At 35.3% G+C, this 17305-nt stretch overlaps 1 protein-coding gene across 2 annotated transcripts; it reads left to right on the top strand.

The window, feature by feature from the left end:
- Positions 1 to 1223: 1223 nt before the first annotated feature.
- LOC107017987 (protein S-acyltransferase 8-like) lies at positions 1224 to 15329 on the top strand. Of its 2 annotated transcripts, XM_015218308.2 has the most exons (5): positions 1224 to 1630; positions 9025 to 9210; positions 13029 to 13331; positions 13429 to 13662; positions 14496 to 15329. In XM_015218308.2, exons 1-5 carry the CDS (start codon positions 1592 to 1594, stop codon positions 15000 to 15002), a joined length of 1269 nt encoding a protein of 422 aa, XP_015073794.1. In that variant the 5' UTR covers positions 1224 to 1591; the 3' UTR covers positions 15003 to 15329. The 2 variants fall into 2 exon arrangements, with proteins under 2 accessions (XP_015073794.1, XP_027772207.1); XM_027916406.1 differs by lacking the exon at positions 1224 to 1630 and having other exon boundaries at positions 8938 to 9210.
- The last annotated feature ends 1976 nt before the right edge of the window (positions 15330 to 17305 follow it).

Raw genomic sequence — 17305 nt, 5'->3', positions numbered from 1 at the left:
ACTTTTAATTTAAAGAAAATCTTAATCGAGAAAAAAATTATTTTCTTTAAGGTAATTAGTACATGCTAAAACATATCTAATTACATAACCATAAGAACTCGAAGTATATTTGGAAATGAATCTGATGCAAATAATATTAATGCCAATGGTAAAGACGAAATTTGTAAATTTTGTATTCAACGCAGTTCATCCTAATGAGACAAAATCCAAAAAAATAAAATTTTTAGAATAAAAAGAAAATTCAGTAGAGTACCTTGTTGGTCCCATAGATTAATCACCAAATGAGGTCAATAAATGGATGAATTTCAAGATCACGCATTGATTGATCATCAATTTTGTTTAAGAAAAGTTAAACATATAGTTATTTTTTTTGACAGTAACATAATTAACAATATTGAGTAGGAAGCGATTTTAATATGTTATTCGCAATAATTAGATTTTTAATGAAGTATAATTAAAGGCTTTGTGCAGGCTCAAAGGCGCAAAACGTTTATATTACGTATGATTCACCCTCTCTCGGATAGTGAGTGGGTTGATTCGGGAAGAGATTCATACAAACCTTCCAACAAGCAGAATAAAAGTTAATCATACGATCATCTATGTGGGAGGCCAATAACCATAAAGCCATCTCAGGCATGGAAAAGAAAGGCGATGAACAATCGACTTAACTAGAGAGACGAAATGACATTGAAAATGAGTCCATTCGCAAACAATTTTGCAATTACTCACACAATTAGATTAGGTACACTTGAGAAGATGATCTAAATTACTATTGATACAATCCAAGGTTAATTTAATAATATAACAAACTTGATTTTTCCCTCAAAAGACGAGAAGACATTTGATTTGAGCCTGAATCATTTTTTTTTTTAGCTTCTTTAGCCAATTGATATTCCTTGCCATCCTTAAAGAAAATATTTATATTCTTTTAACATCTTTATTTATATATTTTTATTTCTTTATTAGAATGTGTTTTTTTTTCACTTCCAACATTTTCAATATGACAAGAAGTATTCATACATGTAGGCTGTCCAAAATCTTAAACAAATCTAAATGACCAAAAATGACAGTCTAAAACTATTTTAAAAATCATGTCACTACTAAAAATAGTGACCTAAGAAAGAGAAAATTAATGTAATAAATTAAATTTTCTTAACTTAAAAAAGTGTTTAGCCTTTTTCGAACCAATTTAATTTTGTTTTCTAAAAATAACAATTCCCAAAAAACATAAAAAGGGGATATTTTTTTTTAACCAAAAACTCCAAAACCGCCACCACCACCCACCACCACCATCTCCCGTCCTTATACCCACCCCCTCAAATTCTCTTCTTCCCCATATTCCAAATCAAAATCCCAGAAAAACCCTTAAAGGAACGCTATTTATTTGAGCATTTGGTTCACAAATCGCATGAATTTGTTGAGAATTTACTGAGAATTTTCGTTCTTTGTGTTTTTGGTGTTGGATAGGTTTTGAGGGAGGAGGAGGAGGAGGAAGAGGAGGAGAAAATGAATCTTCTTAAGTTTCAAGTCTTTGACTCTGTTCCAGCGTAAGGTTTGAAAGGTCGTAGTACGTGGGGTTGAGGCGTGCCCCATGGCAAAGCGCGTGTACCAAGTCTGGAAAGGAAGCAATGTGAGAGATTTCTCTTACTTTCTTGCTTGTGATTGTTTCAATTTTGCTATTTTCTGATGTTTTTTCGTTTGTTATGGTTTGAATTTTTCTGGGTTTTGCTTGAAATTTTAGTTAGGGTATTGTTTGATGTAGTGGGATTCAGGCAAATTTTTGTTTTTTTTAAGCAACTTTCCAGTATCTAGGGTTATTGATGAGCATTTAGTTTCATTTTTTGGTCAGTAACAATTTGTTGATATCATTATTTGAGCTGTGTTGTTTTGAGGCGCTATGAGTGAAGAGAATGATATAAGTTTCTTGGTGTGTGTATCAGTTACTTTCTTAAGTTCTGCATAAAGATCGAATTTTTATTGCTTAGTATGATATATTTGCAGCTTTGAGTTATTCTAATGGCCTTTAAAATGTTAAAGTTTTGATCTGAACTGTAAAGAATGTTACTCCTCGGCATTCTTTTTATTTTGGAACTCTTGGGATTTGCATCAGTTAAGCATCTTATCCTGAATGCTGGAGCTACTGCTGATTGAGAAGATGTTTCCAGACAAGTGTCTGCAAGTTCGTTACGTTCATAAAAATCTGAAGAAAATTGTTGAAACTTTTCTTTGAGGTTAAGACATAGCTTACATATATGCACATTCAATCGATACACCCGCACACAGTTATGTATAGTAAAAGACTCTACCCAATGAGGAAAAAAAGAAGAGCTGTTTCTTGAATAATACTTGAAATGTCATATTCCAAGAAAGGATTTTTTTTTGGTGAATATGGCTGCTAGTTACTTAGGAATCTGATAGTGTCACATGGACTTTCGAATTCTTGTTTGACATATAGAAGGTATTGCTGCTAACTGTCTTTCTTTACTTTATGACACGTTGAGCAGGAATAGTGCAAATGTATATCTCTCTGAGGACACAGTAGGCAACCCTAAAATTTAGAAGGATTTTAGAGCTCTTTTTGTTTTTAAGGGTTTGTTTGGTATGTAGAAACAAAAACAACAACAAACAACCTAGTATATTCATTCATAATAGTATCTCTCCATCCATCTCATCATACTCACTTATGCTACTTTCATCTTCTTGGTAGGCAGAAAAGGTTTTCCAGTTTTTTCATGTTCAGCTTAAATGTTTTGGATTTTTCTCTCTTAATAATATACTTTTCTTTAATTTCTGGAAAATAACTTCCTTCGCAAGAGGAGGGAAGTCATTTCTGAAATTCATTTATGCTACTTCTAACATATGGTTTCCATACCTCTCCCACCCCAGCTCCACCCTGAAAAGTTGGTTAATTTTTTCCCATTATAGTTTTGGAATATATAGATTTCTTACTTATCAAGCACCAAAAAAGCATATGAAGAATCATCTATTTTCCTGCGGAAAACATTTTCTGCGACTTTCAAACAACTATTAGGATTGAGTTGAGTAGCAAAATGACATTTCTCTTAAAATCAAGGTGCATTGTTTTTAGAGAAGTCAAGTGGGGGTGAGATTACACTTTCAGGTGTGTGATATTTGTAGGATAGAATGTCCAGGGACACTTGATTGAAGTTGAAGTCCTGAGGAAACATTCTATCTTGTTTAACCACGTGGCAATGCTTTTAAAGTGAAAAGCACATAAAAGTAACAAGATTTATAGAAAGCAATAAGTGAGCTGCATACTTCCTTAAAGTGAAATGCAAAGTAGATTTTTATGAATTTAATAGAATACTGATTAAATTTCAATTAAAATACCCCCTTTTCCCCAATTTTTGTGTCATTTTTTCCTTTTCAGCCTGTCTGAAAAAGAATGACATACATTCTTATTTAGAAATAATTTAGATTTAAACTTTCCATTTTATCTTGAAGAGATACTTATAATCACAGAAATGTTCATGACTTCTTTTTGAGAAGGTAACATGTTGTATGTATTAAACACAAAACAATACATAGGTTGTGTGCTGAAACCATCTGTACAAGTGAGTGAAAGAGAGAAAAACCATGCTGTTGTTCTGATAGGAACCTAATGTTTTTAAGTTACTGTATTCTCAAAGGTGATTGCCTTTGCGCCTTTGGTGAGAGGCGAGGTGAGGCAAAGGCTTGGCGCTTATTACTGGTGAGGCATGTCAATGCGGCAAGGGAAGGCGACACTATTGCCGCCTTCTTTTAATTTTTTTTAATAAAAGACATGACTTAATAATTAAAAGGCAAAATTAGGGTTTTAAACAAACATGCTCACTGTGTTGTCAGCAGTGTGCGTAACTTCTCAAACGCCTTTTGATTGCGTTCCATCCATATGACATAACTACATTCAGCGTACACTCTTTGAAGTTGTGAGCTCTAATAGCACCCAAGGGTGTGGGCTTGGTGGTCAATGAAGTGGTTGAGAACCCAGGTTCAAAACTCAGTGGATACCAAACAATAGGTGATTCTTCCCATCTGGCCTAGCCTTGATGGAAAGAGTTACATGGTACCCGTTGCTTGAAATTAGTCGAGGTGCGTGGCCTAGACACCACAGTCATAAAATAGAAGAAAATGCGAGCTCTCATTGTTCTTCCCTTTTCATTCTGGATGACCCATGTCAGATGTTACTCCTTATCATTTCTAAAGCATCCCTACTGTCGAATCCATCTGGATCTTATCCCACACTTGCTTAGTTGATGTGCAACTCATAAGCAAGTGGTCTCTTGTCTCTAGTTGAGCATGACATAAACATTCAAGGTTAACTGCCATACCTCATTTGATAAGCCTATCAATTGTTAAAAGTTTCCCCTGTAATTGCAACCGTATGATGAATTATGCTTTGTGTCTGGCATCATTCTTGTACATCACACATCTCCAAGGAACTTTAGGAAGGTCAACTAGCAATACGGAGTAGATTTGTTTAGTTAAGCCTTCAATACATGTTCAAATCTACACCTGTGACAAAGTATATCTTGCTTCCCAAACTTTCCTGATGATCCAGCAGTCCTATTGTGGCACTCTGACATTATCAATTAGTTGGCCTTTGAGATAAAACTCATGAATCCAGTTGATCCCAGTAGTCTTTTTTGGCTAAGGCATCTTTATTCCACAGCATAATGTTTAGTGATATTTAGACCTCCAAAAACCTTGGGTTTACATACCTTCTCCCATGCAACAAGACCCTTCTTAGTGAATGTGTTAGTTCCAGACCAAATAAAACTCCTGTAGTATTCTTCTGTCAGTTCGAGACAGTGTTCTTAAAGGCGAGCGCCACTCGCCAAAGGCGACAAGGCGTGGTGATGGGGCTGCTCATATTTCTGGCGAGGCGTGTCGAGGTTAAAAATGCAACCCAAGGCAAGTGGTGACGTGGAATTGGCTATGCAATAGGCGTTGCCTTTTTGATTATATTTTTTTAAAGTCTGAATTTTAATAATTATTAAAAGCTAAATAACCAAATTAGGATTTTTTGGGTATTTTTTCAAACTTGATGTCGCGACTGTTGCTGCTCTTATTTCGCGACTGCAAACTTGAAATCAATTACTTTCTTAGTTAGCGACGACTGAAAACTTGAAGCCGCGAGTCGCGACTGCTGCTGTTGCTCAGGTACTGGTCTGGACTTCTCTCTTTTCTTTATATCTCGAATCTCTCCTCTTCTTTTCTCGATTTTATCTCTTCTCTTCTTTTGCTTTGTTTTTAGTACTCTATCAGTCCCTTTATTTTTTATTGTGAAGTCTGCTGAAGAAGTACCGAGTGACTGAAGCCACTGCCCACTGCCCACATTTTAAAAAACAAATAATTCTTCTATAATTATTTCTTTGCAATTTAATTTAGTTTAATACTAATTAATATTTCTATATGCAATTAAATGTTTTTATTTTTTGGTATTAATTGGCGCCTCAATTCAAAAAGGCAAGCGCCTCGCCGCGTGGCGAGGCAGGCCCTTGTCGCCTTTTGTCGCCTCTCGCCGTCCAAAACACTGGTTTGGGAACTTCAACATGCATCTGAAATAGTTGAAACCAATAAGATTGTATTCGAAATACTCCAGATTGAACTCGGTGAGCTCTTCCGGCATATGAGAGGTTTTTTTGATGTCCAAGATGTAATTCTGGCCAATATATTTTCTATTAGAGGTTGCCATTGGATAAAAGATATTTTCTTGGTGGATAGTGGAACTTCAAGATACTTAAAAGTTAACTCACCAGCAGGTATTCCAAGCATATGCACACTTCTATCAATTCCCTTCGCAGCAACTCCACCAAAGTATATAGAGCCTTTTTTTGGAAATCTGCTTGCAATCCTGACACCTCTGAGAATTGCTTAAAAGTCTGATGCGGAGTAGATACCAGTGTTTTGGACGGCGAGAGGCGACAAAAGGCGACAAGGGCTTGCCTCGCCACATGGTGAGGCGCTCGCCTTTTTGAATCGAGGCGCTAATTAATGCAAAAAATTAAAAATATTTAATTACATATATAAATATTTATTTGTATTAAAACTAAATCAAATTGCAAAGAATAATCATACAAGAATTCTTTTTTTTTTTTTAAAAAAAATGTAGGCAGTGGACAGTGGCTTCAGCAACTCAGATATTCTTCAGCAGACTTCACAATTAAAAAAAATAGAGGGACTGATAGAGTATTAATAACAGGGCAAAAGAAGAGACGAGAGATTGGCTCGAGAAAAGAAGTGAAGAGAGATTCGAGAAAAGAAGAAAAGAGAGAAGTCATGTAAGAGAAGAGAAAGGTCCAGACCAGTACTAGCAGCCGCAACAGTCGTGAACTCGCAGCAGCAGCAGTCACGACTCGTGCCTTCAAGTTTTCACTCGTTGTGAACTGAGAAGGAATTGATTTCAAGTTTGCAATCGCAAAAAAGAGCAACAGAAGTCGCGACATCAAGTTTGAAAAATACCCAGAAAAAACCTAATCTGGTTATTTAGCTTTTAATATTCAGACTTCAAAAAAAAACAAAATAAAAAAAGGTGACGCCTATTGCATTGCCAATTCCACGTCACCGCTCGCCTTGGCTCGCCTTTTTGACCTCGCCACGCCTCGCGGGAAATAGCAACAACCCCCATTGCCTTTGGCGAGTGGCGCTTGCCTTTAAGAACACTGGTAGATACTGATCTAAGATCTCCCCTAGCAAATAATAAAAGGTCTTCTGGGTAGATTTGGTTGCACCAAAAACAAAAGAGCTTACAGTTAGTGATGCAATGGTTTTATGCATGCATTAGCATGATTAGTGACCCAATTTCCCCTTAAAGCCTTTTTACATCTTTTCCACAAGTGGAGGGTATCTTAGTAAATAATTTTTTTTATGAGATTCATGCTTTTTCTTAATGTATCAAACCAAACAATGCATAAAAATAATTTATGTATAATTAATGCAAGCATAACTAATACATGCTTACTATACACTCTATTTAACATTATTCTTATACACTCTACCAAACGATCCCTAAGGGTCTTGAGAGTACCTCTGTAATTACTTCATATTTTTACTATTTTATTGGCTCTTTTAAGAAGTGGTAAGATCAGGTGAATCGAAAATTTGAGGGCTTTGCTGTGATTCTTCAAATTTCTAAATCCCAATCCACCTTGAGCCTTGCTGAGAACTGCCTCTTTCCAATTGTCTACGTTATAGACCTTTTCTTTTTGTTTTTACCCTGTAACTGAAAGTTCCTTCTTATTCTCTCCAATCTTTGAATGACCCCATTGACAAAATTTGGCACATCTATCTTGAGAGTTTTTTCTCACATTTCTCCGGGACATTGTTTCATATTCATAGATCTTGACTTGGCGCCCAGTGGCATGCCTAGAAAAGTAGTGGGAAGAGTCTTCCCCCCCCCTCCCCTCGGATTAGTGCCAAATCCTCCATGTTTGATACTTCATTAATTCGGAAAAGATGACTATGCTGCCCATAAATTCCTTCAAAGAAAACCTGTATAATTCTTATAATTCTCAATTGTTCAACTTCTGCATCACAGAAGATCAGGGTGTCATCAACATCTTGTGATTGTTGTGTGCATTCATGGCTGTCTCAAAATGATTAGATAGTTTCTAGCAACGATAGAAGGGTTAGGAAGGGAGTTAGGTGCAACTCTGAGGGCCTGGCCTAATGAAGTACTATTAGTTAGTCAACATAGAGTGAATTTTATCTTCTTCTTGATGAACTATGTCTAGTTGGCCTTTACCTAAGGAAGTATAGTTGGAATAGAATTGTTTTGACACTCTTGCCCCTGCACTGAAGGTGATCTCAACATGGTACATATGCCCTAGTACACTGACATGCTTCTTAAGGTTCCGCTAATGTGTGCTTTTCTCGTTATTTAGTCGTGATTAGATAAAGAAAAGATGTAGCTATCTTCCTTTCTAGTAATCTTGCTAGACTTTCTTGGATGTTAGTAGCACTTGAATTCCTATACTGAAAGGTTGCTTATCATAAAATTAACCTCAAGTCTACTTATCAAAAATAAAAGAACTTAAAGTCGAATATTTATTATCACAATCGGCTCATCATGGGCCCTTGGCCCATTGATTTCATTATTTTCCTATTTTGATACGCATATATTGGTCGTATTAAAATCCAAGTGTTAAGCTTATGCTTGACATTGCAAATGTAGGGATGACTGGGTAGAAAGAAGGGGAAGCCCCTCATAGAGAAAAGAAAACCCTGTATAAAATTCATATTTGTAAATATAATATTATCAGGCTGTTTTCCTCATAAATATCTTCTTTGTGCGGGGACCCCTCTATTCTGGATGCATGGATCATAGACTTTTGGCGCCTAAATTCCTTCTGTATTGGATTTTTGTTAGTAACATCCCCCTGAGTTTAACAATTAGAGGCCCGTTTATCTTGAGGTGATGTATGTACAATTCAAAAACTATTGTTATAAAATCATGATCATAGCCACAAGTAGATTTGTTCTGAACAGAGAGAAGTCTTGAAAAGGAAATCAGAGAAGATCGCCATCGAAGATTAACAAAACCAATAGAAGGAATCAGTATACCTGCTACCTACATTTTCCCTTTTGATTAAGCCACTCACACTGCTTGCTTCCACTCATCCTCATTCTCATGACCACCCAATAGTTGTTGCTACCATGTATAAATCTTGTCTGCGCTCAAAGCCTTGAAGAAAATATTTTAAATTTAGACCAGTTTCTGAGTACTGGTTAAGACCACCGAGCAGAAAATAGTAAATATAGGTGAGACCATTTGCACGATGATTGCAATGAAAACAAATTGTTAATTTTCCCCCTTGAAATTGTCTCTTGATCTTCCATCTGTTCTTGTCAATCAAGGATTGAAAAGATAAATCATTTTTCAATATTTTCATTTGCAGCAACAACACTGGAGTCATTCATCTGTTACGTCTGTAACAAATCAGCAGTCACATGCCATGCTATACTTTTTGCTTGGGGTTTCATTTGCCTTCTTTTTTAAAACTCATTTCCTGTCTCTTGCAGTATTTTTTTCTAGGTGGAAGGTTGATTTTTGGGCCGGATGCAAAGTCGTTGCTTATCAGCTTATTGCTTATCATAGTGCCCGTCACTGTTTTCTGTGTGTTCGTTGCAAGGCATTTGCGCCATGAGTTCCCATCGTACAATGCAGGATATGCTATCTTGGTAGTAGCAATTGTTTTCACCATCCATGTAAGCTGTACAGTACTTTTTTCACCAGTAGGGATAAAAAGTATGACAAGTTTGTTTTGCTTTGAATTCTTCTGTTTTTTTGCTAGTGGCTAGTTGCTGGCTTGCTGCATTTCATTTGTCCATGGATATTGAAGCATTTGCATCTAGGATTTATTTGTCCCTATGTGTGTGCGCCTGTATTTTAATTCTTCTGATTATTTATTTGCTTTTACTTTATCTTTTTCTTTTACACATAATTGGAAGAGTTTTGTGATTGGATTTGCTATTATGATTTCTGGTTTTTTGTGGGTGGGTATATTGTCTGTAGTGCCAAGGGCAGTAAGATTTCTGGTTAGAGTATGTTTTTTAATTTCATTTTTACTTTCGTATCATGGGTTTTCTATTTTGGGACAATCTATAATATATACACAGTAATTTTTTTTTTGAAATAGGTAACTTTGTATTATATCACAAAATAGTACATGGGTTGTACTGTAACTATTATATACAGATGTCTCCTTTTCCACTTGTTTTCGTCTATATGAGTCTAAAACATCGATTACTGATAGTGTCATTGGAGTAGTATACTTGATTACACCAAAAGCATAACAATAAAATGCAGTTTAACTTGACTTTCTGGACATCATTCTCTGTGCTCTCAAAACACCTAGAGTTCCTTTCCTTTCCAAATAGTCCACCATATACATAGCAGGGATAATTCTCCACCTGTTTCTGTCCTTTGCATTCACCCCTGCTGCCTCCCAACTCTTCAAAGCCCCTGAGACCTTCCTGGGGATGGTCCTGGAGATGCCTTTGAGGTTCAAAAATATCCTCCATAGTTGTTGGGTATACTTGCAGTGTAGGAATGGATGAGTCATCGTCTCTAATGCCTCCCCATTAAGAAAACTAGAGCATAAGGTTATCCCTCTTTTCTTCAAGTTATCTTGAGTCAGAGCAGCTTCTTTGGCCAATAACCATATGAAGCATGTGATTTATTGAGGTATTTTGCTTCTCCATATTTGTTTCCAAAGGTGTAGTCACTTATTTCGTCATCCACGTATCTTCACCTTCATATTTTGCACTTATTACCCTTCTCCATAGCATCTAATTTTTATTGGCAAATTTCCACAATGATTTCATTTTGAGAGCTTTACTCTGTACCTTCAAGTTCTTTATCCCCATATCCCCACCTTCTTGTTGGTTATCATAACAAAGTAATTAGTTCACATCAAACACAAACATAATTTTCTTTACATAAAAAATAGCCCCATTTTTTGTTTTTGGGTAAATGGGAGAAAAACTGTGGGTAAACTGCATTTTTTGTATCTCAAGATATTTCTCACATTAAAAAATGGAGCAAATTCCAACTCTTCCATACATGTGACAAAAATTTCAGCAAAAATAATTGTACATGTAATGTATCAATATTGCATAAAAGGTAATGCATGTATTGATATTGTATTTAGTGTATAATCATGCATTTATGATGTATATCTATGTATCAAAAATACACATACATCATATGCATTGTTTATACAATTAATAATATAAAGGGCTAACCATATGCATTGTTTATACAATACATTTTTTTAGTCAATCTCAAAATAAATATAGTCATGTTTTTCAAAAGTCATAGGAAGTATACGCTGACTAAACAATCTATAGAGCCAAAAGTCATAGAAGGTATTATTGATTATACAATATAGCTTTGCCAAAAGTCATATGTCATACAAAGTAATAAGTATACACTGACTATACAATATAGTTTACTTGTACGTGAGCTATAGACTGACTATACTTTATGATACACTCAAAAAGCTGAATAGAGCATAGCTATACATGAAGTATACACTGACTACTCAATCACGATCAACTCAACTCAACTCAAAATCACCTCTAAACAGTCTCAAATTTTAGATATGAAACCCTCTCAATGTTTTGAGTAATTGATATAAATTCGTTTGAAACAATTCATGTTTATGTTACGTTAAATTTTAAATCAAGCAATCTTTGAAACTTTAATGGCTGATTGATCTTGGAGGAGGGAGGAAAGAAGGAAGGAAGGAGGAGGAAGAAGAAGAAGATATAATCTTATTAATCTTCAGCTGATTCCTATTGATTTTAGAGTTAGTAGTGATTGGATGTTCTGTCTTTTTGACGAACTTTCGCTTTTTTATCTCGTTCTTAAGAGCCATAGCTTCTTGAAGAAGAAGAAGAAAATGCTTTAATGGCAGATCGAAGCGACTACGAAGAAGAAAATGACACATGAAGAAGAAAAAGGAGGCCGAATGATGTAGCAGAAGAAACACGTGGCTGTTATTTTTTTTGGAAAAAATAGGGCTGAATGGCCATTTTAGGTTAATTTAAACAAAAATTTTGCTAAAAAGGTGGTAAGTAGACCTTATGGGCAGACATTTTGCATAATTTGCCCTTTCTATTTTCTTAGATCTTTTAGTTACATCGTTTCAAGACTTCGTCTCAGACCTAATTACTGAATATGAAGAAGGTAAATAACTAAAAAGATCATCTTAAAAAACAAAACTAAGAAGAACTAACCTAAATAGCCGTTACCCAACAGCTCTATATCTGATATTACAATGATTTTTTTTTGTGTTAGGCTTCATTTGTTTGCACTTTATAGAGGTCAGAAATCCAGTCTACCCGTCCTGACCTTAAAAATACACTTCTTTTGTCCTCTCCATATCACTTTGTCTCTTTCGGCAAAACAATTTCACCACTTCCTGCATATCTTTCACCTACTATCAACCAGTCGGTCAAAATTTTCATCGATAAGATTCTCAATTTTTTATTTGAAATTATATATCTAGATACCAATTTTTCAATGGTAATTTTTAGTTTTTAAACCAAGGGTCTAAAAAGACCCATGTCAGATATAATTTAACTCGTGGCTAGAAGGATGCATTGATAATGATGACAGGTTTGGATGGGATGGGTAAATTTCATTAGAACAATGAACAAGGATGCTTGCATGTCTTCAATATCATAAACATAAAAAAATTGAGAAATTTTGGCCTTGGCTCATTCCATTTTCTTGTTTTACCTCTCTTTTCTGTTCTATCGGGACAATTAAGTTTTTTGAACTGATGAGAAGTGGAATCTTTACTTGTCAAAGTGATGTAGATAAATTTGTATTTACACCTTTTAAATTTCTAATAAACTATTCCTAAGTATGTTTTCTGACAATTGTAGTAGATGCCCGATTCTATAGCTGCATATAATTGATAGGCTTGAACTCTTGTCACTAATGCAAATTTTGTAAAGAAAATGCATATTGGATATTTTTTTTATTGAAGGATTAAATTTATGTTTGCTCTTCTTTGATTACATATGTTAAAACAATTGTCTAATTGATATAAAGTTTGATCAACTATTTTAAAAAAAAATTGAATTGTGCACATTCAGATGTTGAAATCTAGACACTACATTTAGTATCCAGATATGCATTGAGATTCAGACGTCTTAATCATAACAAAAATAAATGAGACCTTAATTTTCTTCTTTGTTTGGACTGTTGGAGGTTGCACATGTGGAAATGTCAAGCACATATGGATATGTTTTGTCAGCTCTCAGATTTTGTTAGTGAAACTTCAGAATGTGATTCAGGTTACTTGTTTTATCATTGTGTTTCGAATAGCTGAATGCAGTACTTTTGAAAATAGATACCTTATAATATGTTCTGATAGTTTCTTTTTATGTTGAACTATGTACTGTTATTGCCTCTCTACTTGAATCACTTTTTGATAATCCGGAATAGTGTAGAGGAATAATGAAATAACTACAAGCTGTGGCTTAGAGGTTCCATAAATTGATTTTGGCAGGTACTGGTGCTGCTGCTTCTTACATCAGCTCGAGATCCAGGTATTGTTCCACGTAATTCTCATCCACCAGAGGAGGAGTTCCGTCATGAACTTTCTGCGTCGGTAGAGGGTGGAAGACAAACGCCCAGCCTTCAATTTCCCCGAACAAAAGAAGTAATTGTTAATGGGATGCCAGTCAGAGTGAAATATTGTGATACCTGCATGCTATATCGCCCTCCACGTTGTTCGCATTGCTCCATCTGTAACAATTGTGTGGAGCGATTTGATCACCACTGCCCATGGGTGGGCCAATGCATTGGATTGGTAGGGTATTATACTATTGACATTGGTTTTGAGTGTTGTTTCCCATAGTGTTTGGATCTATTGGTTTATTCTTGATACCTCTTATTTTATTATGCAGCGTAACTACCGTTTTTTCTTTTGCTTTGTCTCTTCTGCTATGCTGCTATGCATCTATGTGTTTGCAATATGTGCTCTGTACATCAAGGTGCTAATGGATAATAATCAAAGCACAGTCTTGAAGGCACTGAAAGAGTCACCAGCATCCGTGGTTCTAATGGCTTATTGTTTTATTTCCCTGTGGTTTGTTGGTGGACTCACTGGCTTTCACTTGTATCTAATAAGCACCAATCAGGTCAGCTGCTTTATCTTATATTCATAATGGCGATAGGATTGGTTGTTATAGAGAATAGGGGAAATTGATACTAGTTGTGCTTCAAGATACGGAATGAACCTGTCATATGTGGTGCATTCCATAGGCAGGCCTTTCGTGATTTGCCTCTGGCTGCTTTTATACCTTTGTTGGGCCCATGAATGTGCTGCTGTTGTTTTCTTTAGCAGAATGTGGTAGGAAGTTTTTGATGCCTTTTTACTGACCTCGTGATGCAAGGAAAAGATGAGGAGCCTAATGTGCTGCTTTTTAGTGTACTGTTGCACAAGGGTAGGTTTAGGTTGCTGTTTTATGTGTTCTTTATTACCAAAAGTTGTTCCTTTGCATATGTGTTCAATAGTTGCAGGCAGTTCTTGTAAAGGTTTTGGGCTGGTCTTGTTTCAGATAAAATGCACTCTGTTTTCTAAAATGCTTTTCTTTCTTCTGTTCATTTAAACCAACTAATCCTTTTTGGCTGGTATTCATGCATTATTATCTTATAGTCAAGTATTGTCTGTATAGTTGTTAAAGTAGATAACTTCTGGTCTTCTAGACAAGGTATCTCACTGTGAGATACCTCGAGAAGCTTGTTTAATGAATGCCCTTGTGGTTTCTGTAAAAGCTGAGTCCCATTCAGTAAATGTAGATATACCTGAATACTTGTAATTTTTTTTCTGTTTGTTTCTGTAGATGCAGTTATAGTTGCATGATAGAGAGTCAAGTTTTACTGTCATGTCAACTAGAAATTTTCCTCTTGTGCTGTTTAAATATGCAGCAGTCTGAGCATTCACAATTGTGTTTAACCTCTTCTTTTTCAGACAACCTATGAAAATTTCCGCTATAAAGCAGAAAACAGGATCAATGTCTATGACCTTGGTTGTGTGAACAACTTCATGGAAGTATTTTGCACAAAAGTAAAACCATCACGGAACAACTTCCGAGCTAATGTACAAGAGGAAGAACCACGACCTCCTTTGCCCACTACCAGGGAAGCTGAAGTCGAAATGGGTGAGGATCAACGAGTGAAAGTAGAAGATGATCTTGAATTTGGTGGAGACCTTCTAAAGATCTCACAGCGTCATAATATTGAAGACATTGAAGCAGAGATACGAAGCCGAGGGAGTGATGTGCACCACCATAATTCGTCTGAGGCTGATTCTGTTCTTGGGTCAGATAGGCGAGCCCCCAATGTGCAAGCAGACATACGAAATTCAAGCTGGGGAAGGAGAAGTGGGAGCTGGGAAATCGCATCAGAGGTCGTTGGCGTGAAATCCAATGTCACCGAAAGCAGGAGCCATGTTGCTCCAAAAGAGCAATATCAATGATTAAGGATGTTGTACAGTTGACGGCGATGGGCCTAACCTTTGGCTGCAGTTGCTTTTGCTTTCTGGTTAGAAAAGGTGTCATTGATGGTAATATGGAGCTAAATGTAACTTACTACTGTAAGGTTAAATCTGTGCTACATTATGTTCTTTTCCCTTTCTCATTTACCAGTGAGATACTTCTAGCCAAATATAAATATTCTTTTGGGAAAATTAGTGAATAGACGTGTGTATTTTTTTGATTGACAAGAAAACTAACTCCCTGTTATAGCTTGCTGCTACTTCTTAAGTTCTAATTGCAGGACTATTAGTTGGTTTGTTTTGTCTAGACTTGATGCCTCTGGAAGTTAAGTAGTGATGGCTCTTGCACATTTTCTTCACAATATTTTGTGCCTATCAGTTAGTTTCTTTTAAATATTTTCCCCATCTTCCATATTATACGACAATTGTGGAAATAAAAAGTAATTGATTGGACATTAACAGACTGTTGGAATGTTTACTGGTGGTGTCTGGATAGAACATTTTGCAGTTAAATCCCCCCTCAGCATCATTTATTGCAGGATTAGGATTCGGATACAATACTCCCACTGTCAGCTTCAAATTTATTTTGAAAAACGCTTTTGTTTGAAGCGAGGTCTATTGAAAACAGCCTCTCTACGTTTGCAAAGATAGATAAGGTTTGTGTAGATCTTAACCTCTTTTAGACCCTGTCCGTGATATCACGCTGAGTCTGATTGTTGTATAGAGAGCTATTAGTTTTACAAATTCTCCTACATTACAACGGTGCATGGTAGAAATTGTAATGAAATTAGTCCAGCAGAAGTTAAAGAAACAACGATTGGAATTAGAAAGACATCGATCTGATTAAGATGGTATCTCTAGATATACTTAATTGAAAATGTCATTAGTCTGAATAAGTACTCAGCGATATATATAATGTTATACTACGCGTTGAATTATATACATCAGAACAAATGAGTTTTGCCACGTGTCATCATATGTATGAGCATAATATTTATTATTAAAAAATATTGTATGTTCATTTGATCCATCCAAGTACAGTGTTCTTCCTATAGTTGAAAGCCTACAATTTAAATCTTTACCTTCTTGATATTCGTCACAATTAAATCATGATAAAATAAGTCATACTAGATAAGTTGTACCAAATAATAATCAATTATTGAAACAATTCATTATGCATATATATTCCAAATATTGCTCATGATACAATTTCATATAATCATTGAAACATTCCATCATTTTAAATTTTCAAGCAGTACACACTCTCATAACAAGAATATTATGTCTTCATCTATCAATATTTCAATTCTTGCAATATTTATTTTGCCGTTGTCGTTATTCTTTCTACCACGAACAATTATTGCTATGCTAGAGCCAAATTCTCCAAAATTGCTCAAGAATGCTTGTATTGGTTATACAAAAGGTTGGAATTCTTCATTTTGTTTGGAAATTATGAAATCAAATCCTCAAATCGTATTAGCAAAGGATTTGTTGCACCTGACATTATCAATCATCGAGACAGGACTTATAAACGCGATAAAAACACAAATATACATGGAAGAAAATCGTAAGGAAAATATTCTAGAATCGAGACGAGCTCTTGATCAATGTCACAATTTGTATCATCACATAATAGGTGTGTATAAGGGTGCTTTGATTCATGTTGAAAAACAAAAGTTGTATGATGTCGCAGGAGCTGAATTTTCAATCGCAGCTAATAATGCTGAATATTGTGAAAATTGGCTAAATATTCATGATATTATTGACACTCACATTTCAAGTGGTAACAAAGTTATCAAGTATCTTAGTTTGTCAGGATATAATGCAGTAAATGATCTTATGATTGCAGATTGGATTACCAAGAGGATATAGCAAGTGATAGAGTCAGAAATTTTCCGAAGAGTGTTCAGAAGTTATGCTTAAAAAGTGAAAAAAGAGTTTAGTGCCAGATTCAAACACGCTGATACCTTATTCGTGTCTCGGCTCTTCAAAGCCACTTGAAATTACTAGGCTATACCACATTGTTGTGTGATTGTGTCAAGAATGTCCAAAATATATTATTTAATCACTTTATTTATTATTTTACTTGCATATAGAATATAATTTTTCGACATTGAGTGTAGCTCAGCCTCTGGGATGTAGCTAGGTATTCTTCTTTGTCCCTCTTCAAATTTATCTCTCCGGAAAAGAAATTAATTGCTAGTTTTATCAACTTTATCATGTCACATTTTCTTTCTTTTGACGTTTATTTAATTTATATATATATATATATATATATATATAGT

Source organism: Solanum pennellii, chromosome 4 (assembly GCF_001406875.1).
Source record: "Solanum pennellii chromosome 4, SPENNV200".
NCBI lineage: Eukaryota > Viridiplantae > Streptophyta > Magnoliopsida > Solanales > Solanaceae > Solanum > Solanum pennellii.
Note: the sequence above shows the minus strand (reverse complement) of the source record. Positions and strands in the feature narration are given on the sequence as shown.